Raw genomic sequence first — 22,696 nt, 5'->3', positions numbered from 1 at the left:
ATAAGGGGACGCGTACTCCCGGTTGGGAAACACTGGCAAAGATTATGTATTTGGTATGTTCTCAATGTATTTTGAATGCTTTCAGACAATTTGATTACCGGTAATAATGATTTAAAAAAATGCATGTACTAAAATTACAAAAACGTAACATGAGTTAACTGATTAACTCTGACAGCCCTAATGTTTGCCATTCTGTGTCATTTGTGTCTGTGCATGTCTAGGAGTTGGAACAAGTCATTAGAATTATTGTCAACCAAATTACACAGGGTAAATGTTGACCAAATTTGTGTGGAATATCTATTGAGGTTATTGAACAAAATCAAAGCTATAACTTCATTACTTTGATCTTATTACATGTACAGCTAGATCAATTCCAGTTGTAAATGTGTTTCTTACCATCTCTGCTCCCGTGGCCCAATACAAAATAGATCCCTACTGCTAGGCAACTGCTCTCTTGAGTCAGGCTTGCCTTGCTCTGTCCCGTGTGAGTGGAGGGTTGGGACTAGAATAGCACTGTTTATGAAAGTACACTGTGATCTTAATGAGGTAAACACATAAATGCCTGAGGAAATATCAGATGAGTATGCTACACTTGAATTGGCCCTATTATGCAGCAGTGGAACAACGCTCAGAGATTAGATCATTGGCAGTTTACTTGAAACAAATCTATATTTCACTAGTCAACTATCAGTGGAATTCCAACTCAGTAGGCCTGAGGCTGTTCTTCTGCATTATATGAACTTCGCGTTGGTGTTGTTAGCGCAACACCATTATAATGTTACCTAGCTTGCAGCAAGAAATACCTCAAACACAACGAGAGAGAGAGAGAGAGAGAGTATGTGTGTGTAGGCCCCAGTAATCACTTCCATCCACAGCTCCTGTCCTCCTTTGTTTCTCTACTTCCACTGTTCCGCCTTTTTTAAAGTTTATTTTTAATTTATTTTTACCTTTATTTAACTAGTCAGTTAAGAACAAATTCTTATTTTCAATGACGGCCTAGGAACAGTGGGTTAACTGCCTGTTCAGGGGCAGAACGACAGATTTGTACCTTGTCAGCTCGGGGGTTTGAACTTGCAACCTATTTCCTCAGCTCCAAACTGCTAGGGACAAAGGGGCAGGCTTTACATCGATTTAACGTTTTAACCCCATATAGGCCAATTTTATTTTCTCTATGTTACACACATACTGAAACAGGATGAAATGGCCTATACTATAGGAAACACGTATACTGTACATATAAGAATATAATCAATATTTGATCATATCATATCTCCCTCCAGGTTCTGCAGACATACAAGAGAACATCTGACAGTCTAACCCTGAACCCCCTCTCCCCCTTCCACTCCCATTCCCACCTCCATCTCACCCTCTCACTCACCATGGCTGAGCCCCCGGAACCAGTGCTCTTCCAGGGGCGCCCAGTCTCAGCAGCCACCCCCAGCCTAGGGGAGTCCACAGATGTGGAGTGTCCCATCTGCTACCAGGAGTACAACCAGAGCAGCAAGTGTCCTCGCATGCTGGAGTGCCTCCATGTCTTTTGCACCGAGTGCCTCCAGAGGATCCAGCTGTCCCCGTATCCAACTGACCCCTCGGACCCCCAGAGCCCTCCCAGTCCTGCCATCTCCTGCCCCCTTTGCCGCCACCCCACCACGCTGGAGACAGGGGACCCCGTCACCTTGCCCTGCAACTCCCGCATCCTGGCCCAGCTGCCGCCCATGGCCTTCCGCATGCCCACATCGGTGGCCACCCGACTGGCCACAGTCACTCAGAGTGTGGTCCTCTCCCTGGAGGCCAGCAGGGATTCTCGCTTCATCATCCTGCCCACAGTGAGCCTCCGGGTGGAGCAGATGCACCCCAGCGATAGGCCCCACAGCGGAGGTGGAGGACTGGTTGATGAGGTAGAGGTGCTGCAGCACCACAGGAGGACCCTGGTATGTGTGCAGCTGCTAGCTGTGGTCTTCTGGGTGTTGTTTGGGGTGACCTGCATAGTGGCGGTAGTGTTCGGGCCAAGCTTCTTCTGCAAATGAGGGGAGGATGAACACTTTTACATGCATCCTTCTTTCCTTGATTACTTTCTAAAGTAAGGAAATGTGTATTGTCAAAATATTTGAATATGGCCTCGATCCAGAATGAACTATAGGCCTACCTCAAACAGCCTTGAAACTGTAAAATACAAATATGCTTACAAGATCAAAGTTGATGTATACAGCCTCATAATCAGATTTAGTTGATGTAAGTAGCGCTAATGTTGTTCAGAAAATTCTGTATACAGCTCTGTTTTCTGCTATGCACTGATTTAGAGTTCCCTCTAGTGGTGTAATATAGGCCGTTCTCAACTGTAAAGATGGGCATTAATGGAGTTTTTATTATTACATTGTACTACAGTCCTTGGCTATTTATTAAAAGCATTTCATGTCTGTTTCATGTTTTGACTTCCACGTGTGTGTGTGTGTTTAGCATAACGGTTATCATCATGAAGATGAATTATGTTGTGGAATAAAATTCCTGGAATATTTCTACAGACCATTGGATACAGACAGACGGTGGCACGTTGAGCGAAAACGTAAAGGGAGCATACCTGACGTCATACGCCGCGTTGGCTTGTAATAGTCGAGAGAAAAGTTTTAGGCCCCCCCTTGTGTTTTTGTTGGGGGAGAAATTGTGGGTAGCGGATCTTGTGAATGTAGCGTGTGCGTGGTTTTTAACCCCTTCGCCATTAGGGAATTATATATTTTTCTTTGGGGGATATAAACTAAGGCGATATGTTCGTGATATAAGTAGATGTTAAACTTTTTTATTAGTTCTGGCCAGGGCAAACTCACTGCTGGCTAGTGTTGTAAGAGCACTTCTCCTCACCCCCTTCTCCCGTTAGCATAGCTAGTGTTAGCTAACTAGCTACCTTTCTCTTCCATAGTTTGTGTGGTACAGCTGAAAAAAAGTTGCTGGTGAAATGGCGGAAACCAAAATAATATACCACATCGACGAGGAGGAGACGCCGTATTTGGTGAAGATTCAGATTCCTGCCGAAAATATCACTTTGTTGGATTTTAAACAGGTCTTGAACAAGCCCAACTACAAATTCTTCTTTAAGTCTATGGACCAGGACTTCGGGTAAGTGAGAGCCAGTGATGCATGATTGTGCGGTGTCGTGTTGTGGGTTTCAAGCAAATTATGATAATAAAGAAAACCAACCCGAGTCCAGTAGTTGATTAGATACATTGTTGCAAAGTCTATTTATCTTTGACTATACTCCCAAAGACACAAAGGGTGAACTGTTGCTACACTTTATTAACGTTAGTTACAATAGTTAAGTTAACTGGTAACCATTTAACTGGATCAACTTGCATGATCCAATGTTGCAAATGAAAGGTGTCATTCAGTAACTATGTTTACAGATTTAAATGCGAATATGAATAAAACTGCATTAAAAAACATGCGCATTTTCCCACCAGATATGTTTTTATCAAATTGACCTGTTGCAGCAGATTAAAGGCTGTGCGTGATGACATTGTGCACATATAAATTCAATGGTGTGCAATTCGGGGCGTTCCTGCCCCACCCCCTCGAGCATCCAAATAGTTACTTCATGAACACCCCCGCCAAGTACCCCATTGGTCCATCCCCCCTCCCCCGGTTCAAAAGGGAAATAAAACTATCTGGGGTTTTTTGTGCCCACCCCCGGAGTATGCCTTGCTAGCCAGCTGGTCGCTACCGCCTGCCGAACCCCTGCCCTTACTGTTGTTAACAGAACTGCGGGAAAACAGTGCCTGCCAGGTGGGGGCTAAGGACACGTTGTCACCCCGCCTTCCGCTAGCACAGCTGGTGGGAGGATGGGGGATACACCGTGTGCTAGCTATCTTGTTAATTAGCGACACCGTGTGCTAGTTAGCTAGCACGCAGTGTCACTCTCGCATGCTGTACACAGGAGAAAACCGAGGGCGGAGGGCTGCAGCGACACTGTGTTAGCTAACTCGCTAGCTTGCTAGTTAGGGACACCGTGTGTTAATTAGCTAACGAGCACACAGTGTCGCCTCCTGCCTGTTGTGTACTGGACTAGTTGGCTAAGCTAGCACACAATGTCCTTCGCTCCCGCCTGCCGAACACCTGCCCTCGGCAACGTTGACAGAAATGCAGGGACGAAGAACACTGTTTACCGATGTACGGCTAGCCAGCAGCTGTTGTCGGCCCCACCCCTTCTATGGGGTTTATTGGTGGCTGGCATCCAACGTTATTGTGCATTAACACCACCTACTGTACTGGAACTCCCCCGCATCTTAAAAATGGTTCAATAGAAGTATAAATAGGTGTTCCTGCAGATGCTGGAATGCCCACATGCAGGAACGCACTGAATTGCAGGTCGCAATTGCACCTTTCTCGATGTCCCATGTAACAAATTAAAAAAATACACATTAAATGGGTTTCCATTGCATTGTCAACTCTACTGATGGTTTTCTCAAACATTTCAAATCAAATTACACATGGCTAGCAGATGTTAATGTGAGTGTAGTGAAATGCTTGTGCTTCTAGTTCTGACAGTGCAGCAATATCTAACAAGTAATCTAACAAATCCATAACAACTACCTAATACACACATCTACATGGATGGAATAAGAATATGTACATGTAAAAATATATGGATGAGCGATGACCAAGCGGCATGAGCCAAATGCAATAGCTGGTATAAAATAGTGTATATACATATGAGATGAGTAGTTTAAGATATGTAAACATAAAGAGGCATTGTTGCGCCTTCTTCACCACACTGTCTGTGTAGGTGGACCATTTCAGTTTATCCGTGATGTGTACGCCAAGGAACATAAAATGTTCTCCTTTCTCCACTGCTGTCCTGTTGATAGGGGGGGTTCCCCCTCTGCTGTTTCCTGAAGTCAATGATCATCTCCTTCGTTTTGTTGATGTTGAGTGAGAGGTTGTTTTCTGACAACACAGTCAGTGCCCTCACCTCATCCCTGTAGGCTGTCTCGTTGTTGTTGGTAATCAAGCCTACTACTGTTGTCGTCTGCAATCTTGATGATTGAGTTGGAGGCGTGCATGGCCACGCAGTCATGGGTGAACAGGGAGTACAGGAGGGGGCTTAGCACGCACCCTTATGGGGCCCCAGTGTTGAGGATCAGTGAAGTGGAGATGTTGTTTCCTACCCTCACCACCTGGGGGTGGCCCGTCAGATAGTCCAGGACTCAATTGCACAAGGTGGGTTTGAGACTCAGGGCCTTAAGCTTAATGATGAGCTTGGAGGGTACTATGGTGTTGAATGCTGAGCTGTACTCAATGAACAGCATTCTTACATGGGTATTCCTCTTGTCGAGATGGGATAGGGCAGTGTGATGGCGATTGCATCGTCTGTGGAACTGTTGGGGTGGTATGCAAACTGAAGTGGGTCTAGGGTGGAAGGTAAGCTGGAGGTGATATGATCCTTGACGAGTCTCTCAAAGCACTTCATGATGACAGAAGTGAGTGCTACGGGGCGATAGTCATTTAGTTCAGTTACCTTTGTCTTTTTGGGTACAGGAACAATTGTGGCCATCTTAAAGCATGTAGGGACAGCAGACTGGGATAGGGAGCGATTGAATATGTACGTAAACACACCAGCCAGCTGGTCTGCGCATGCTCTGAGGATGCGGCTAGGTTGCCGTCTGGGGACAGCAGCCCTGCGAGGGTTGACACATTTAAATGTCTTACTTACGTCAGCCACGGAGAAGGAGAGGGGGGGCCCGCAGTCCTTGGTAGCGGGCCGCGTCGGTGGCATTGTATTATCCTTAAAGCAGGCAAAGAAGGTGTTTAGTTTGTCTGGAAGCAAGACGTCGGTGTCCGTGACTTGCCTGGTTTTCTTTTTGTAGTCCGTAATTGCATGTGGACCCTGCCACATACATCTCGTGTCTGAGCCATTGAATTGCGACTTCACTTTGTCCCTATAATGACATTTCGCTTGTTTGATTGCCTTACGGAGGGAATAAGTACACTGTTTATGTTCGACCATATTCCCAGTCATCTATCCATGGTTAAATGCGGTGATTCGCGCTTTCACGTTTGTGCGAATGCCGCCATCTATCCAAGATTTCTGGTTAGGGTAGGTTTTAATAGTCACATAGGGTACAACATCTCCAATGCACTTCCTTGTAAACTCACTCACCGAATCAGCTTATAAATCAATGTTATTCTCTGAGGCTGCCCGGAACATTTCCCAGTCTGAGTGATCAAAACAATCTTGAAGCGTGGATTCCGATTGGTCAGACTAGCATTGAATGGTTCTTGTCACGGGTACATCCTGTTTGAGTTTCTGCCTATAGGACGGTAGGAGCAAAATTAAGTCGTGGTCGGATTTGCCCAAGGGAGAGCAGGGGAGGGCCTTGTATGCATCAAGGAAGTTAGAGCAGCAGTGGTCCAGTGTATTTCCCACGCGAATGCTACAAAAAATGTGCTGATAGAATTTAGGTAGCATTGTTCTCAAATTTGCTTTGTTAAAATCCCCAGCTACAATAAATGCATCCTCAGGATATATGGTTTCCAGTTTATATAAAGTCCAGTGAAGTTCCTTGAGGGCTGTTGTGGTATACGCTTGAGGGGGGATATATGCGGCTGTGACTATAACCGATAAGAATTCTCTTGGAAGATAATATGGTCTGCATTTGGTTGTATGGAATTCTAGGTCTGGTGAACAAAAGGACCTGAGTTCCTGTATGTTGTTATGATTACACCACGAGTCATTAATCATGAAGCCTTCACCCCGCCCTTCTTCTTCCCAGAGAGATGTTTATTTCTGTCGGCGCGATGCATGAAGAAACCCGGTAGCTGTACCGACTCTGACAACATATCCCGAGAGAGCCATGTTTCCGTGAAACAGAGAACATTACAATCTCTGATGTCTCTCTGGAAGGCAACATATGCCCTAATTGTCTACCTTGTTGTCTAGAGACTGGACATTGGCGAATAATATACTCGGAAACGATGGGTGGTGTGCATGCCTTCGATGTCTGACCAGGAGGCTGCTCCGTCTAACTCTTCTGCAGCAACGTTGTTTTGGGTCGGCCTTTTTGATTATCTCCAATGTCCTGGTTGGTGATCCGAACAAAGGATCCGCTTCCTTTATAACATGTTTGTGTTATATAGCGAGTGTGCCCACTCTAGTATTGGCACATGCGCTCTAGCCAACAGCTCGCAGATATACAGTGCAGGCATAGCCTACATGAGATTATTATGGACAGAAGAGCAAGATTGTTTTGATTTGTCAAACGGCATTTGATCATGTCGCCAGAATAAGACCCTTAATATTTATTAGAAAGGAGCATCAAGTTCATCACCTTGCACTTTCAACACCCTGTGAAGTTCATCATAACTTATTTAATCTGTAGCCTAATAAACGGCATGCTTTCCCTACAAGTCTTAGTGGGGACCACACGTTATTGTGTGACTTCGATATGATGGTTATTATTACATGTGCATAAAAGGGTTTCCAGCGACATTTTATCACATAATTAATTTTTCAGACCCAAAATGAGTCCACCTTGTCTAGTGTATTTTGTTTTGTCGACATTTGGAAAGTTTACTTAAAAATGTTCTGTTTCCGTCAGCTCTGTTGTGGTATTTTTCTCTATCCGACATGTACTTTACTCGCACCAAAAGGTTGGATGGAAACCTGGTTAGTGGTTAGTAACCAGGTTTCCATCCAACCTTTTTATGCGAGTAAAGTACATGTCGGATAAAAAACATACCACAACAGACCTGACGGAAACAGAACATTTGTCTGTAAACTATATGTACGCTAGACAAGGTGGGATCTTTTTGTGTCTGTAAAATGTAATTATGGGAGAAATGTAGCTGGAAATGCTTTTATATGCATATATGGATGTAATAACCATCATATCGAAGTAAAATTGGAGTAACGTAATGACATGTTGTGTAGTCCTCCCACTACGACTTGGATAAAGCATGCCGTTAACTTCACAGGGTGTCCCTTTCCAATAATTATCAAGGGGCTTATTCTGGTGGCATATTATTATTGATGTTGGGCAAATATTGTTGCTGTTCTGTCCATAATAATCTCATACAGGCTTTACCCGCACTATCTGCGAGCTGTTGGCTAGAGTTCACATGCCAAAACCAGAGTTGGCAAATTTGCTACTTAACGCAACATTTTTCTGTGCCAAAACCATCAGTAGAGTTGAAAATGCGATGGAAACCCGTTTTACTTATTATTTTTTATTCGGTACATGGGATAACACATTTTATGTGTACTACGTCGGCACGCACAGACTAATCCGCAACAAGTGCATTTGATGGAAACGCATCTCTGGTGGGAAAATGTGCATATTTTATTTATGTCGATTTTAGAATATTTGCGTAAAAATCTGTCGCCAATTAGTTACAAAATTGGCTAGTGGGAGAAAATAAGTGTCATGAGAAGGGGGAAACGCTTGAGTTGATCTAATGTTTGGAATAGGGGTTTGTGATTTTATCTTTAGACAGTTAATGCAACAAGGTGACACATTTGGTTGGCCTGTTAGGCTATTATAATAGTATTTAATTGAGTTCAATAAGCACAATGTCCCATAACGTTACCCAGTTTTGTGTATGACTGTCGCCTATCAAAGACGTAGTGGATGTGGGGGGTCAATGACTGCACAAAGAAAGCCAAACCATCTCTATCCATCACACCCCTCCTGATCTCTCATAGCTAAGACCAGGCAAACATACTAGTATCCAAATATGGGTCAAAGCATAACTTCCGGCATAAATACTGTCTTTACATTGGACACCACAATGAAGAAAAACCCTTCTCACCCTGGCTGTTCTCATCACTAATTCCCATCTCTCTCTCTCCATGAGCTTGTGAAATCCTCAGCTTTTCTTCCCTTTTGGGAACTGGACCAAGTTTTTGTCTCCCCTAACACCCTGGCTTGGCTGGCTGCAACCCCTGTATACCTCCCTTTCTCCTCTCTCTCTCACTCTCTCTCTTTTCTCCCATTTAAATCCTCCAGACTGAAAGAGCTGTCTGCTCTCGCAATTAATCTTTCTTTGGTGGCTGCCTGTCAGTTGTGCATTTCCCTAGGTTGAATGGAATGCATGTTTGTGGTGGAGTTTGACTGATGAGACCTAGGGCTTCTGTTAAACTCATTACTTGCAGTTAAACTGCTGAAGTTTTGTAAAGCTAGTAAAACGTACTTTGATGTCTCTCTCGGATGTTACTGAACGCGAAACCAAGACACCATGTTATGTTTTTAAAACGGGCACTAAAACAATCAAATGCTCCAGCTTCATTAGTGGGCCTCCCGGGTGGCACAGCGGTCTAAGGCACTGCATCTCAGTGCTAGAGACGTTACTACAGACCCTGATTTGATTCCAGGCTGTATTACAACCGGCCGTGATTAGGTGTCCCATAGGGTGGCGCACAATTGGTCCAGCGTCGTTAGGGTTCGGCCGGGGTTGGCCCTCATTGTAAATAGGAATTTATTAACTGACTTGCCTAGTTAAATAAAGGTTAAATCCATTTTTAAAAATGTGAGTTGTAGTCAAGCCGTTGGAAGTGTCTGACTCCTGGGTTTGTTAGACCTAAGCCTACTTCTACCACAACCACAACATTTTGAAACATCTCAAGAGAGTCAGTTACAAGTAGGCTACATTTAAACCCAGCTCAAAGGAGTCAGCTGCCCAATCAAAACAGAGCTAGTCAGCCTGAGGCCTCAGTAAAGTAACTAAAGCATTGGTGTGTGTGTTTGCCTGTTCTGTTTGTGTTTTGTTTCCTGGAGTGCGAGCCAGCTGTCAGACAGGCTGTGTGTGGCAGTCAGAGCAGAGCTGAGCAGTGTGGAACAGAGCAGACCAGATCGGGGACCAGGGGTTGGACAGAGGCCATTTGCTTGGTGTCTGGCCGTGGCAGAATCAACAGGAAGAGAGTGGGGTGGGGAGCATGGGGAGAGGGGTCGGGGTAGTCGAAGTGAATGGTGGTTTTGGGTGTGCTGTGCGAGAGATTAGTAGATGGGAGAGAAAACGTGTGTTTGCTTGGGATGTGCGAGGCAAAGAAGTAACGGCTAGGAGGGAGGTGCTGGGCAAGAATGTCAGGTTTTAGGATTCCAAGGGGATTCTGAATTTCCAAGATGTGTTTGTGTTTGAGACATTTTCGAGTGAGTTGGTGAAATAGTTTGAGGGGGAGTTCATTTTGTTTGGAATGGTGAGGTATGCAGACTATTACCCTGTTAGGGATAGAATGTTGCATCTGTCCCTTTCTGGACGCAATCTGAGTCTGACCTCTTAGCAAGAAAGAACAGGATAGACAGAGGGCAAGAGAAAGGATTGAAAGAGACTGAGCGAGAGATGACAAAGAGGGCACGATAGGGGGGTAAAGACGGGTTCTCACATTCACCCACTCCAGCACTGTCACACAAGGCCCGCCTCCAGCCTGTGACATGCCTCCCCGGTGCCCACAACAATCTGTCCCTGTGCTGCTTACACTCAAAACAACAGCTGCTCACACTCACCCATAAAACCAACCCTCAACAGCTGCTTACAAAACCCCAGAGTTGGGCAGAGCTGACCATACTACACCCCCCCCCCCCCACACACACACACACGTACACACAAAATGGTGCATGTGTACACACACACACACTGGCCAACCAAACCACACACACAAAACATCAGGCGTAGAGGCAAATGAAGATGAAAAAGCTTAGCTGTAAGTCTTTAGGCAGTCGGTTAAATGTTTCCTCTACACAGTACTCATGTCAAGCTCAGGTCCTAAGTACTGCAGTAATAACATAGTGGCTCAGACAGACAAATATTACATAGCAGACTCTGTCTCACTGACGTTGTATAAGTGGATGCAGAGGAAAAGAAGAGTGATGGATTTCTAAGTCTCAAGAAACAATGGCTGGTCCGTGAGAGTTTCAGATGTAGTTGTAGGGAGTGTGTATCTATCTCCGTTGTGGTTCGGTAAGGACGCTGAGTCATTGGGAAACGAACGCAGCGGTGTCTTCGTGTTGCTCTTTACGTCGGTCTCTGCGTATGACTTTACAGTATGTGTTTGTCTCTGTGTTTTCACTTAGCCTCATCTCTTTTTTCTTATCTTTTTTTAAGGGTGGTGAAGGAAGAGATCTCAGACGACAGTGCCAAGCTCCCCTGCTTCAACGGACGAGTGGTGTCATGGGTAAGGGCAAACTGGTAGAGGTAGACGGTCCACAGCTATCTTGGACCAGTGAAAGGGCAGCAGTAGAAGGGAGACAGAGGGGGAATTCCTGAATCGCTACAAACTATTTTTCCAGGACCGAATTGTAAAAGTCAAGTTCCCAAGTCGGAACAATACTGCTGTGTTGGACCTAGCAGTTCAAATGTATCATAAACTGCTCAAAGTGAGCTTTGAACCAGAGCCAGAGATGTAGGCTACAGACTCTGGCAAACTCAGTCTGAGTTTCAGAGTTTAAAACGATCTCCACACTGGCGTCAAGTTCCAAGACCATTACACGATCTTCTAAGAATGCCAATTAGAACGTTATTGTCATGGAACGTTTGGTGCCAACATGGCGGCCATTTCTCTACCGACCTCTGTGGCTATGACCCTGCTTTAACTACTAAAAGGGCACTGACAAAAACCCACTATCATGAACACCTTGGTCTGTGAATGTAACTACGTCCTCAAATGTCCTCACTTATGATCATATTACCTACCCTAAAGAACATGCAGGATATGAGTCCTGCAGACAAAACATTGTGACTTGTCCCGGTTGGGAGGAAAACATCTGCCAAGTGCATATGAAGGAGAAGAAAGCAGAGAGAGCGGGATTAAAAGGGTTGGACAAAGAGAGGAGGCCATAGGGACTGACACATGATAGGATGGAGGGTCCCAGAGGGATGACTGCTCTATAGTCAAACAGCCATTTAGAAGAACGAGGGAAGGAAGAGAGCTTAAAGACAAGAAAGGGGGAGAAGTGTTCTGTGGCACTGTGTCTCTGACACCTTAGAGGGGATATTCAATCAAAACTGGGGAAGGTTCAGGACAACTGTATCCATGAAACTAGAACACATTTGAATGGATGCTTTGTCTCCTTTGTCATAGAGAAATTGAAATGTATAGAAACCCAGAATCTTTGTTGAAAGATAGTTTGTTGGCTTTTTAGCCCCTCTCCAGGCAGACTGGTCTGTGTAGGAGGAGTATGTTGGGTCTGTAGGGAGTAGGTCATTGGATGCCTTGCGCAAGGTCAGAGATTGGCAACTGGCGAGCCCGTTGAAGGCCCTTTGAGTAAAAAACAAAGTTAACAACCTAAAAAATTGACTGACAACAAAAACTAGAATAATAAATCCTCTTCTTCCACCTGTTTTATTTTAATTTGAAATGTTTTGTTTTATTTTATTTTGTACATTTTTTTATCCTCCATCCTCACCATCATCCTCTTTCAACTCCTTTTCCCCTCTTTCCCTCCTCTGTCCACCCCTTCCAAATCTCTGTCCCTCCCGCTCTCCTCAGTTGGTTTCATCAGACACGCCAGGAGCAGCAGAACCAGTACCACCAGTCCTTCCTCCACCCCCAGCAGAAGTCCTGCCCCCGCCCTCACCCCCTCCTCCTCTCCCACCCCCACCTGTCGAGAGGACCGGGGGCATCGGTGACTCCAGACCCCCATCGTTCCAGTATGAGCGCACACCCTCTCCCACAGTCCCAAATAATCAGTGTGCTACTCTAATGTATCTCGTACTGTATCTAACGTATACTATGACAGAATACCTCAGTCACTCCAGCTATCATGTTACCTACTGTTAAATACAACGGCCCATTTGAACATGATCTGAGCCTGTGCCGCCTATTGACAGTAAGCACCTGGTCTGGGAACAGGTTCTAGTTACTGTCTGTCTAGGTTATAATACACTGCAAACCTGGGTTCAGATAGTATTTAAAATCATTAGCTGCACTATATAGAGTTTTCCTGGTGCAATGGGACCAGTGGAATGGCCCCAAAAGTACAAACCCGCCCATCTAGCACTCAAGGCAGACTAAAGTAATCGCTCAAAGTTCTTGAAAATTAAGATTTCAAATACTATTTGAACCCAGTTGTGATATACAGTACCTCTACTAGGCTTAATCCATTGCTTCCTATTCATACACATTGTCCTCATAGGTCGTAATACGATCTGTGTTGTGGCCTATATTATTAGACATTAGGTGTGCGCTGCTATTTGTGTTTTATTAATAATGTATGTTCCAGAGCTTTCCCTACTTTAACCCTCTCCCCTATGCAGTCCCAATGCAGCAGGCAGTGTGGAGAACCTGGATGACCAGACAGAAACAGAGTCTGTGGTGTCCTTCAGGAGAGAGAGACCCAGACACAGGGAGGCCATGGAGCAACATGGTGAGCACTCTGCACCGCCTGCTCTTTGTCACATGATGGTTTCCACTAGATAGAACAGCCACAAAGTCGAATTGGCTAAATCATAAAAATTCATGAAAACAAGGTTGTTATTTTTGGTCATAATTTAAGGTTAGGCATAAGGTTAGCAGTGTGGTTAAGGTTTAAAATCTAATTTAACAAAATCTATACAATTTTTAAATAGGCAGGGTTTAGGACTTTGAGGCTGTGGTAACTATTGATGAACCATGATGGAACGGCACTGGGTCATGTTCAGTAGGGCACTGTAATGGAACATTTTACAATGGAAAATGACAAAGAGCGTTTCTTATTGGGCAATGTCAGGCTTCCATTTCAAAATGTTTTGTCTACTGAACGCAACCCTTGTTCTAGTGGTAATAGCAATTGACATTGATAACATGAATAAACATGAAATCCATAGTTAACCCTCTATCTCTCTTCTTCTCCCCCTGCTCTCCTATCTGTCGCTCTCTTGATCTCTGGTGCGTCAGGGCCTAGGATGAACGGCCAGAGCCGCATGGAGCGCCACCTAGCGGGCTATGAGAGCGCTACCACGGTGATGAGCAGCGAGCTGGACACCACCAGTTTTTGTGACTCTGAGGATGACGACACCATGAGCCGGTTCAGCAGCTCCACAGAGCAGAGCACGGCGTCCAGGCTGCTCAAACGCCACCGCAGGCGCAAGAAACAGCGCCCGCCCAGGCTAGAAAGGGTAATGAATACACTAGTTCTTCTTCCCCCCCCCTCTCTTAATTTTTGACTTAAGTTTGCGACATAAACCGTTTAAGTCAGAAATGTCCCATTCTGTGTTGGAATTTATTGCGTTTTCCCTTTTCTTGTCCCAGGCGTCGTCGTTCAGCAGCGTGACGGACTCCACCATGTCTCTAAACATCATCACCGTCACGCTCAACATGGGTCAGTAACGTTTCGGCGTCTGTTTATTTTAGACCACCTAACCAGTACTCTGCGTGTCCATTTTGGAAAAACCTCCAGTCGTTCTGGAAATAGCCGGGTGAAACCTGCCTGGTCTTTGCAATAGCTCACGTTCTGGGAAGTGAAACGGAACTTAAGCGCTCAGTCTGCTTCACCAGGCTATAGACATCCACCCCTCCCAACACATTTCTGCCCTGTGACCTGAACTCCATGTCTCACTACCACTTCCTCCCCTCTCTCCTCCTGTCATGTCTCTATCCTTCTCTCTTCACTTGCTGTCACTTTTTTTTTTTTTTTTCACCAACTCTTACCACCACCTCTCAGAGGTTCTTTATCTCAGGGAACTTTCTTCCTAAAAGTTTGAGATGAAATAACCGATATCCTCTTCCTTCCCACAGAGAAGTATAACTTCCTAGGCATCAGCATCGTGGGCCAGAGTAACGAGAGAGGGGATGGGGGCATCTATATCGGTTCCATCATGAAGGGAGGGGCGGTGGCTGCCGACGGACGCATCGAACCCGGGGACATGCTGCTTCAGGTGTGTGTGTGTGACTGACCGGGGTAACTAGATATATATATATATATAACTGGTAATTGATTACATGAGGTATTTGTTCTCGAGTTGGACCGTTCATATCTACGGACTCTCTTTCTCCTCAAGGTGAACGACATCAACTTTGAGAACATGAGCAACGACGACGCGGTGCGCGTGCTGAGGGAGATCGTGCACAAACCGGGGTGCGTTTCAGACCTAAGGACTTCAGTACATTTACACGGTCCAGCCCTTTTGCCTGCGCTCAATGGGAAATGCCAGTTGACACGCGATGATGACCTGTCCTTCTCTCTCCCTCAGGCCCATCATCCTGACAGTGGCTAAGTGCTGGGACCCGTCACCTCAGGGCTACTTCACCCTCCCCCGCAGTGAGTAGCAGCCTGCACGCCTCGTCTCTACCACAGAGTTGTACAGCTACTCTGTCTCTATGATCTTTGACACTGAGTGTACATAACATTAGGGACACCTTCCTAATATTGAGTTGCACTCCTTTTTGCCCTCGAAACATTCTAAATTTCTCGGGGCGTGGACTCCACAAGGTGTCGAAAGCGTTCCACAGGGATGCTGGCTCATGTTGACTCCAATGCTTCCCACAGTTGTCAAGTTGGCTGGATGTCCTTTGGGTGATGGACCATTCTTGATGCACACAGGAAACTGTTGAGCATGAAAAACCCAGCAGAGTTGCAGTTCTGACACACTCAAACCGGAGCGCCTGGCACTTAAATATTTTCTTGTCCCGTCACCCTCTGAATGGTGCACATACACACTCCATGTCTCAATTGTCTCCAGGCTTAAAAATCCTTCTTTAACCTGTTTCATCACCTTAATCTACACTGATTGAGGACGATTTAACAAGTGACATCAATAAGGGATCTTAGCTTTCACCTGGTCAGTCTGTCTTGGAAAGAGCAGCTGTCCCTAATCTTTTGTACACTCTGTATAGTGGGGCCATCAATACTTTATCCTATGAAATGCCAAAGAAATTACATTTTTGAGATCTCGTGTACCCCCCCTCTCGCTGTAGATGAGCCGATCCGGCCCATAGACCCAGCAGCATGGGTGAGCCATTCGGTAGCCCTGGCGGGGGCCTACCCTCCCTACACCGGCAGCTCTGCTCTCAGCACCATCACCACCACCTCTGTCACTGAGACAGAACGTGAGTACTGCACGCTCTTTCTTTTTTCTTCTCTCTCTTTGGCTACTCTCTACATATTATCGCTCTCTTTTCAACTTTCTCACTCTTTTAAACATTTACCTTCTCGCTCTTTCTCTCTCCACTTGACTGACCCCCAGTCTACTCTCTCTTACTTTGTTTTCCTCTCTGTTTCTCTCATTTCTGCCCTCCTCCCTCTCTCTATCTTTTATTTTTATTGTGGTCTATCCATTCCTTTGTCGCGTGCCAGGCGTTTTATACCCGACCTTGGCACAGGAAGCACCGGCCACATCTGTCTTTCTCTTCTAGACTACAGCTTTTTTATGTGGTCAATGATGGCTGTCTACCTCCCTCGGTTTTTACCCTTCCTTTTCTAAACTCAGCAGAAAAAGAAACGTCCTCTCACTGTCAACTGCGTTTATTTTCAGCAAACTTAATGTGTAAATATTTGTATGAACATAAGATTCAACAACTGAGACATAAACTAAACAAGCTCCACAGACATGTGACTAACAGAAATGGAACAATGTGTCCCTGAACAAAGGGGGGGGTCAAAGGTAAGTCAGTATCCGGTGTGGCCACCAGCTGCATTAAGTACGGCAGTGCATCTCCTCCTCATGGACTGCACCAGATTTGCCAGTTCTTGCTGTGAGATGTAACCCCACTCTCCCACCAACATTTCTGGAGGGAATGGCCCTAGCCCTCACCCTCTGATCCAACAGGTCCCAGACGTGCTCAATGGAATTGAGATCCAGGCTCTTCGCTGGCCGTGGCAGAACTAACATTCCTGTCTTGCAGGAAATCACGCACAGAACGAGCAGTATGTGGCTGGTGGCATTGTCATGCTGGAGGGCCATGTCAGGATGAGCCTGCAGGAAGGGTACCACATGAGGGAGGAGGATGTCTTCCCTGTAACCCACAGCGTTGAGATTGCCTGCAATGACAACAAGCTCAGTCTGATGATGCTGTGACACACTGCCCCAGACCATGACGGACCCTCCACCTCCAAATCGATCCCGCTCCAGAGTACAGGCCTCGGTGTAACGCTCATTCGTGTGACGATAAACGTGAATCCGACCATCACCCCTGGTGAGACAAAACCGCGACTGGTCAGTGAAGAGCACTTTTTGCAAGTCCTGTCTGGTCCAGCAACGATGGGTTTGTGCCCATAGACGATATTGTTGCCGGTGATGTCTGGTGTGGATCTGCCTTACAACAGGCCTACAAGCCCCGCAGTCCAGCCTCTCTCAGCCTATTGCGGACAGTCTGAGCACTGATGGAGGGATTGTGCGTTCCTGGTGTAACTCGGGAAGTTGTTGTTGCCATCCTGTACCTGTCCCGCAGGTGTGATGTTCGAATGTACCGATCCTGTGCGAGTGTTGTTACACGTGGTCTGCCACTGTGAGGACGATCAGCTATATCTCACATTGGAATTTATTGCTCTGGCCACATCTGCAGTCCTCATGCCTCCTTGCAGCATGCCTAAGGCACGTTCACGCAGATGAGCAGGGACCCTGGGCATCTGACATTTGGTGTTTTTCAGAGTCAGTAGAAAGGCCTCTTTAGTGTTCTACGTTTTCATAACTCTGACCTTAATTGCCTACCGTCTGTAAGCTGTTAGTGTCTTAACGACCATTCCACAGGTGCATGTTCATTAATTGGTTCATTGAGCAAGCATGAGAAACAGTGTTTAAACACTTTACAATGAAGATCTGTGAAGTTATTTGGATTTTTACGAATTATCTTTGACAGGTTCCTGAAAAATGGACGTTTCTTTTTTTTTGCTGAGTTTATATCTCTCTCTCCTCAAACCTCTCTCCTTTTATTTCTCCATCTATCTTCTTCATTTTCTTTATTTCTATCTCCCCCTCTCTTTTTCTCCCTTTCTCCTTTCCTGTATCTCTTACTCCTTCTCTCCTTCTCTATCACTCCAGGTTTTGATGACTTCAACCTGTCCCTGCACTCTGACATGGCGTCGGTGGCTAAGGCCATGGCCTCCCCAGAGTCTGGCCTGGAGGTCAGAGACAGGATGTGGCTCAAGATCACCATCCCCAATGCCTTCCTGGGTGAGTTAGAGCATGGGGCCATAGTCAGGCCTCTGTATCAAGATAAAAAGGAAACATTTAAAGGGATCAAACTAATGACACTCTTTCCTCTCGCTCTCTCGTGTCTCTCTCATGTCTCTCTCTCTCGTGTCTCTCTCTCTCGTGTCTCTCTCTCTCGTGTCTCTCTCTCTCGCGTCTCTCTCTCTCTCGCGTCTCTCTCTCTCGCGTCTCTCTCTCTCGCGTCTCTCTCTCTCGCGTCTCTCTCTCTCGCGTCTCTCTCTCTCGCGTCTCTCTCTCTCGCGTCTCTCTCTCTCGCGTCTCTCTCTCTCGCGTCTCTCTCTCGCGTCTCTCTCTCTCGCGTCTCTCTCTCTCGCGTCTCTCTCTCTCGCGTCTCTCTCTCTCGCGTCTCTCTCTCTCTCGCGTCTCTCTCTCTCGCGTCTCTCTCTCTCGCGTCTCTCTCGCGTCTCTCTCTCTCTCTCGCGTCTCTCTCTCTCTCGCGTCTCTCTCTCTCTCGCGTCTCTCTCTCGCGTCTCTCTCTCGCGTCTCTCTCTCGTCTCGCTCTCTCTCGTCTCGCTCTCTCTCGTCTCGCTCTCTCTCGTCTCGCTCTCTCTCGTCTCGCTCTCTCTCGTGTCTCGCTCTCTCTCGTGTCTCGCTCTCTCTCGTGTCTCGCTCTCTCTCGTGTCTCGCTCTCTCTCGTGTCTCTCTCTCTCGTGTCTCTCTCTCTCTCGTGTCTCGCTCTCTCGTGTCTCGCTCTCTCGTGTCTCGCTCTCTCGTCGCTGTCTCTCTCTCTCGTCTCTCTCGCTCTCTCTCGTGTGTCTGTCTCGCGCTCTCTCGTGTCTCTCTCTCGTGTGTCTGTCTCGCGCTCTCTCGTGTCTCTCTCTCTCGTGTCTCTCTCTCTCGTGTCTCTCTCTCTCGTGTCTCTCTCTCTCGTGTCTCTCTCTCTCGCGTCTCTCTCTCTCGCGTCTCTCTCTCTCGCGTCTCTCTCTCTCGCGTCTCTCTCTCTCGCGTCTCTCTCTCTCGCGTCTCTCTCTCTCGCGTCTCTCTCTCTCTCGCGTCTCTCTCTCTCTCGCGTCTCTCTCTCTCTCGCGTCTCTCTCTCTCTCGCGTCTCTCTCTCTCTCGCGTCTCTCTCTCTCTCGCGTCTCTCTCTCTCTCGCGTGTCTCTCTCTCTCGCGTCTCTCTCTCTCTCGCGTCTCTCTCTCTCTCTCTCTCTCGCGTCTCTCTCTCTCGCGTCTCTCTCTCTCGCGTCTCTCTCTCTCGCGTCTCTCTCTCTCGCGTCTCTCTCTCTCGCGTCTCTCTCTCGCGTCTCTCTCTCTCGCGTCTCTCTCTCTCGCGTCTCTCTCTCTCTCGCGTCTCTCTCTCTCTCGCGTCTCTCTCTCTCTCGCGTCTCTCTCTCTCTCGCGTCTCTCTCTCTCTCGCGTCTCTCTCTCTCTCGCGTCTCTCTCTCTCTCGCGTCTCTCTCTCTCTCGCGTCTCTCTCTCTCTCGCGTCTCTCTCTCTCTCGCGTCTCTCTCTCTCTCGCGTCTCTCTCTCTCTCGCGTCTCTCTCTCTCTCGCGTCTCGCTCTCTCTCGCGTCTCTCTCTCTCTCGCGTCTCTCTCTCTCTCGCGTCTCGCTCTCTCTCGCGTCTCTCTCTCTCTCGCGTCTCTCTCTCTCTCGCGTCTCTCTCTCTCTCGTGTCTCTCGCTCTCTCGTGTCTCGCTCTCTCGTGTCTCGCTCTCTCGTGTCGCTGTCTCGTCGCTGTCTCTCTCTCTCGTCTCTCTCGCTCTCTCTCGTGTGTCTGTCTCGCGCTCTCTCGTGTCTCTCTCGTGTGTCTGTCTCGCGCTCTCTCGTGTCTCTCTCTCTCGTGTCTCTCTCTCTCGCGTCTCTCTCTCTCGCGTCTCTCTCGCATGTGTCTGTCTCTCTCTCTTGTGTGTGTGTGTCTATCTCCAGGTTCTGATGTGGTGGAGTGGCTGTACCACCACATCGAGGGCTTCCAGGACCGCCGCGAGGCCAGGAAGTACGCCAGCAACCTGCTGAAGGCCGGCTTCATCCGCCACACGGTCAACAAGATCACCTTCTCAGAACAGTGTTACTACATCTTCGGAGACTTCAGCGACTGTGAGAACTGTGAGTACCAGGGGGGCACTTATGCTGAAGAAAAATCATTTTGATTGCTTGGATTTTTTTATTTGAATGAATTTATTTGTTGAAAGGCTAATGTCTATATCTTCTAGCTGTAAGAGCTTATTCAAACCCTTTGCCCAAATTAGTTCTTCAACCAGTTAAAGTTGAACTCTCTCTCTCCTTGCCCCCTCCCTCATTACTTCTCCCCTCCCCGTCCCCCCCAGACATGGCCAACCTGTCCCTGATTGACAACGATGGCTCCAGCGGGGCCTCCGACCAGGACACCCTGGCCCCCTTGCCCCTCCCGGGGGCCACGCCTTGGCCCCTGCTACACTCCTTCCCTTCCTTCCAGTACCCCCACCCCTACTCCAGCCAGCCCCCACCCTACCACGAGCTGTCCAGCTACAGCTTCGCTCCAGGCAGCACGGGCACAGCCAGTCAGCACAGTGAAGGTAAGACCAAGGGGGAGGTAGGGAAGGAGGGAAAGATGTCCGGGGAGGGTGTCACATTGGTGGCCAATGTCCAAATCGTGACAGCATTATGGAAACTAAAGAAATAACCATAAATGTGTGAGATCTGGCAGTTGTAATCAGTTCTAACCCCTGTGTTTGTCCCCCTAGGGAGCCGGAGCAGTGGGTCAACGCGGAGCGAGGGGGGTGAGAGGCGACGAGGCAGTAAGGGGGGTCAAGGCAGTACGGCGGGAGGAGGAGAAAAGTCCCCCTCTGGAGGAGGGGAAGGGGGGGACTCTCGCTCGGGCAGCGGCAGCGAATCAGAATACTCAGTCCGCAGCAGCTTGAGGCGGGGCCACGGCTCGGCCACGCCTAGCGAGCACAGCCACTCCTCACAGCGCTCGCATCATCATCATCACCGCATGCCACCGCCGCCCCACATGTCGCCCTATCCCCCGGGGATGCCCATGCCCTACAACCCTATGATGGTGATGATGGTGCCCCAGCACCCACACCCACACATGGGACCCCCAAACATGGGACACCCCCACCAGTACCCCCAGCAGCACCCCTCGGTCCCCATGCACCCGGGCATGGGCCCCTCTGTCCCTGGAGGACCACCCGGGGCCCCCCCAACCCGTGACCTGGGCTCTGTTCCCCCCGAGCTGACGGCCTCGCGCCAGTCCTTCCACCTAGCCATGGGCAACCCCAGCGAGTTCTTTGTGGATGTCATGTAGTCTGATGATGTGCGTGTGAAGTGAGTGACTATTGATGTGAGGTTTAGGAGTTTCACTCTTTGGGGACTGAATATTCTAGTCTATGCTTGTGGTCTGATTAGGACCTAGTAGATTGGTGTCACTCATTTCATGTCTGGTAAGAACAGGGTTCAACAGTGAGTCAGAGGAATTTTGGCACAGTATCATAAAAGACATGAAATGCATCATGTCTGGTTTCCCTTTTCTGAATATACTGACATACATCTTGACTTGCAACTCCGAAACATGCTGCTGGACTCTCCATGTCAGAAAAGCAACTCTTCTCGTTTTATTTAAAACGTGTGTGTATTGGTTTAGTTCTGCTTCTGAAATCGCCGATTTCAAATTCTATTGGTCACATACACAATTTAGCATTTGTGATTGCGGTTGAAGTGAAATGCTTGTGTTCCTATCTCCAACATTTAGTTAATAGCGTTTGGCTGACTGGGTGGGTGTGAGTAACTGTAGTGGTGGTTCATTGAAACGACTGAAGTAACGAACTGGCCAAATGAGCTGTCGCCAAGTGTACTGAGATGACTCGGACAGTAGAGGGCGCCACTTCCTCTTTTATAGGTGAAATTGATCATGTGTTGATAATGGCATTTGGGGCTGTATCACGTGACTCATAAGTGCCTTATTTTCAGCCATTAGCCTCCTAAAATACATGTATGAAATGTATTATGTCTCATCAAGCCCATTTTTTTTTCATGAACTTGTGTGCCAACTAGTTTTTATTGTATTATTTTTGCCTTTGTATATATCTATAATAACTTCATGTAAATGCAATAGTATAGAATAGTGAACTTGTGAAGCTATAGGTCAAACAATGACAGACAAACTTCTGTCTGGCAATCAGAGGATAAAGACCTCAAATGACAAGAATGGGTACCATGTACTGTAACCATGTCTAGGACTATGTGGCATAAGAAATGGTACTTCAGGCTGACGAAGACACACCAAAAAAACTGTACTTTTGGGATTGAATCATGAGTTTTCTCTTCAAATAACTGTGATTTCCCCCTCATCCTCTTGCCTCATATTTTGTATGTTAATGACACGCGTTAGCATCCATTTTGTACGAAGGAATATATAGATGACGACAACGATGATGTATAACCGAACCATAAAGGTGCTAGATGAAGTATAGCAGTGTCACCTTGGTGTCCTTCTTGTTTGATTTCATTGTCACTTTTTGTTTCTGTATTTTAGAATAAATTTGTAATAGACTGAAAATGAAAGACTTTTTTTTTTACAATATCTTGTGAATGTAAATGGATTTTAGAGAAATATTAATGTCCACCAACTTTCCAGAACAGTAGATGGCGCTATGATATGCGTTTTCTT

At 47.0% G+C, this 22,696-nt stretch overlaps 2 protein-coding genes across 2 annotated transcripts; both read left to right on the top strand.

Moving 5' to 3' along the window:
* The first annotated feature begins 1,379 nt into the window (after positions 1 to 1,379).
* On the top strand, positions 1,380 to 2,027 carry LOC139379218 (E3 ubiquitin-protein ligase rnf152-B-like). The gene has a single exon (XM_071122027.1). It carries the CDS (start codon positions 1,380 to 1,382, stop codon positions 2,025 to 2,027), a length of 648 nt encoding a protein of 215 aa, XP_070978128.1.
* Positions 2,028 to 2,629: 602 nt separating this feature from the next.
* Positions 2,630 to 22,602, top strand: LOC139378972 (segment polarity protein dishevelled homolog DVL-2-like). Its single transcript, XM_071121628.1, has 14 exons — positions 2,630 to 3,111; positions 11,086 to 11,155; positions 12,470 to 12,630; positions 13,237 to 13,346; positions 13,856 to 14,076; positions 14,210 to 14,279; positions 14,696 to 14,835; positions 14,959 to 15,035; positions 15,151 to 15,218; positions 15,875 to 16,006; positions 17,938 to 18,069; positions 19,975 to 20,151; positions 20,373 to 20,600; positions 20,769 to 22,602. The coding sequence occupies exons 1-14, from the start codon at positions 2,951 to 2,953 to the stop codon at positions 21,332 to 21,334; spliced, it is 2,313 nt and encodes a 770-aa protein (XP_070977729.1). The 5' UTR covers positions 2,630 to 2,950; the 3' UTR covers positions 21,335 to 22,602.
* The last annotated feature ends 94 nt before the right edge of the window (positions 22,603 to 22,696 follow it).

This window comes from Oncorhynchus clarkii, chromosome 21, assembly GCF_045791955.1.
Source record: "Oncorhynchus clarkii lewisi isolate Uvic-CL-2024 chromosome 21, UVic_Ocla_1.0, whole genome shotgun sequence".
NCBI classification, from domain to species: domain Eukaryota; kingdom Metazoa; phylum Chordata; class Actinopteri; order Salmoniformes; family Salmonidae; genus Oncorhynchus; species Oncorhynchus clarkii.
The sequence above is the reverse complement of the archived record's forward strand: the minus strand, read 5'-3'. Positions and strand labels throughout refer to the sequence as shown.

Bases quoted from the DNA above. Each gene is read 5' to 3' on its own strand.
- LOC139379218 (XM_071122027.1), top strand. From the start codon at position 1,380: ATGGCTGAGCCCCCGGAACCAGTGCTCTTCCAGGGGCGCCCAGTCTCA.
- LOC139378972 (XM_071121628.1), top strand. From the start codon at position 2,951: ATGGCGGAAACCAAAATAATATACCACATCGACGAGGAGGAGACGCCG. The intron at 13,347-13,855 runs GTGAGCACTCTG...CTGGTGCGTCAG, and splicing joins GGAGGCCATGGAGCAACATG to GGCCTAGGATGAACGGCCAG. The intron at 14,836-14,958 runs GTGTGTGTGTGT...TTTCTCCTCAAG, and splicing joins CCGGGGACATGCTGCTTCAG to GTGAACGACATCAACTTTGA.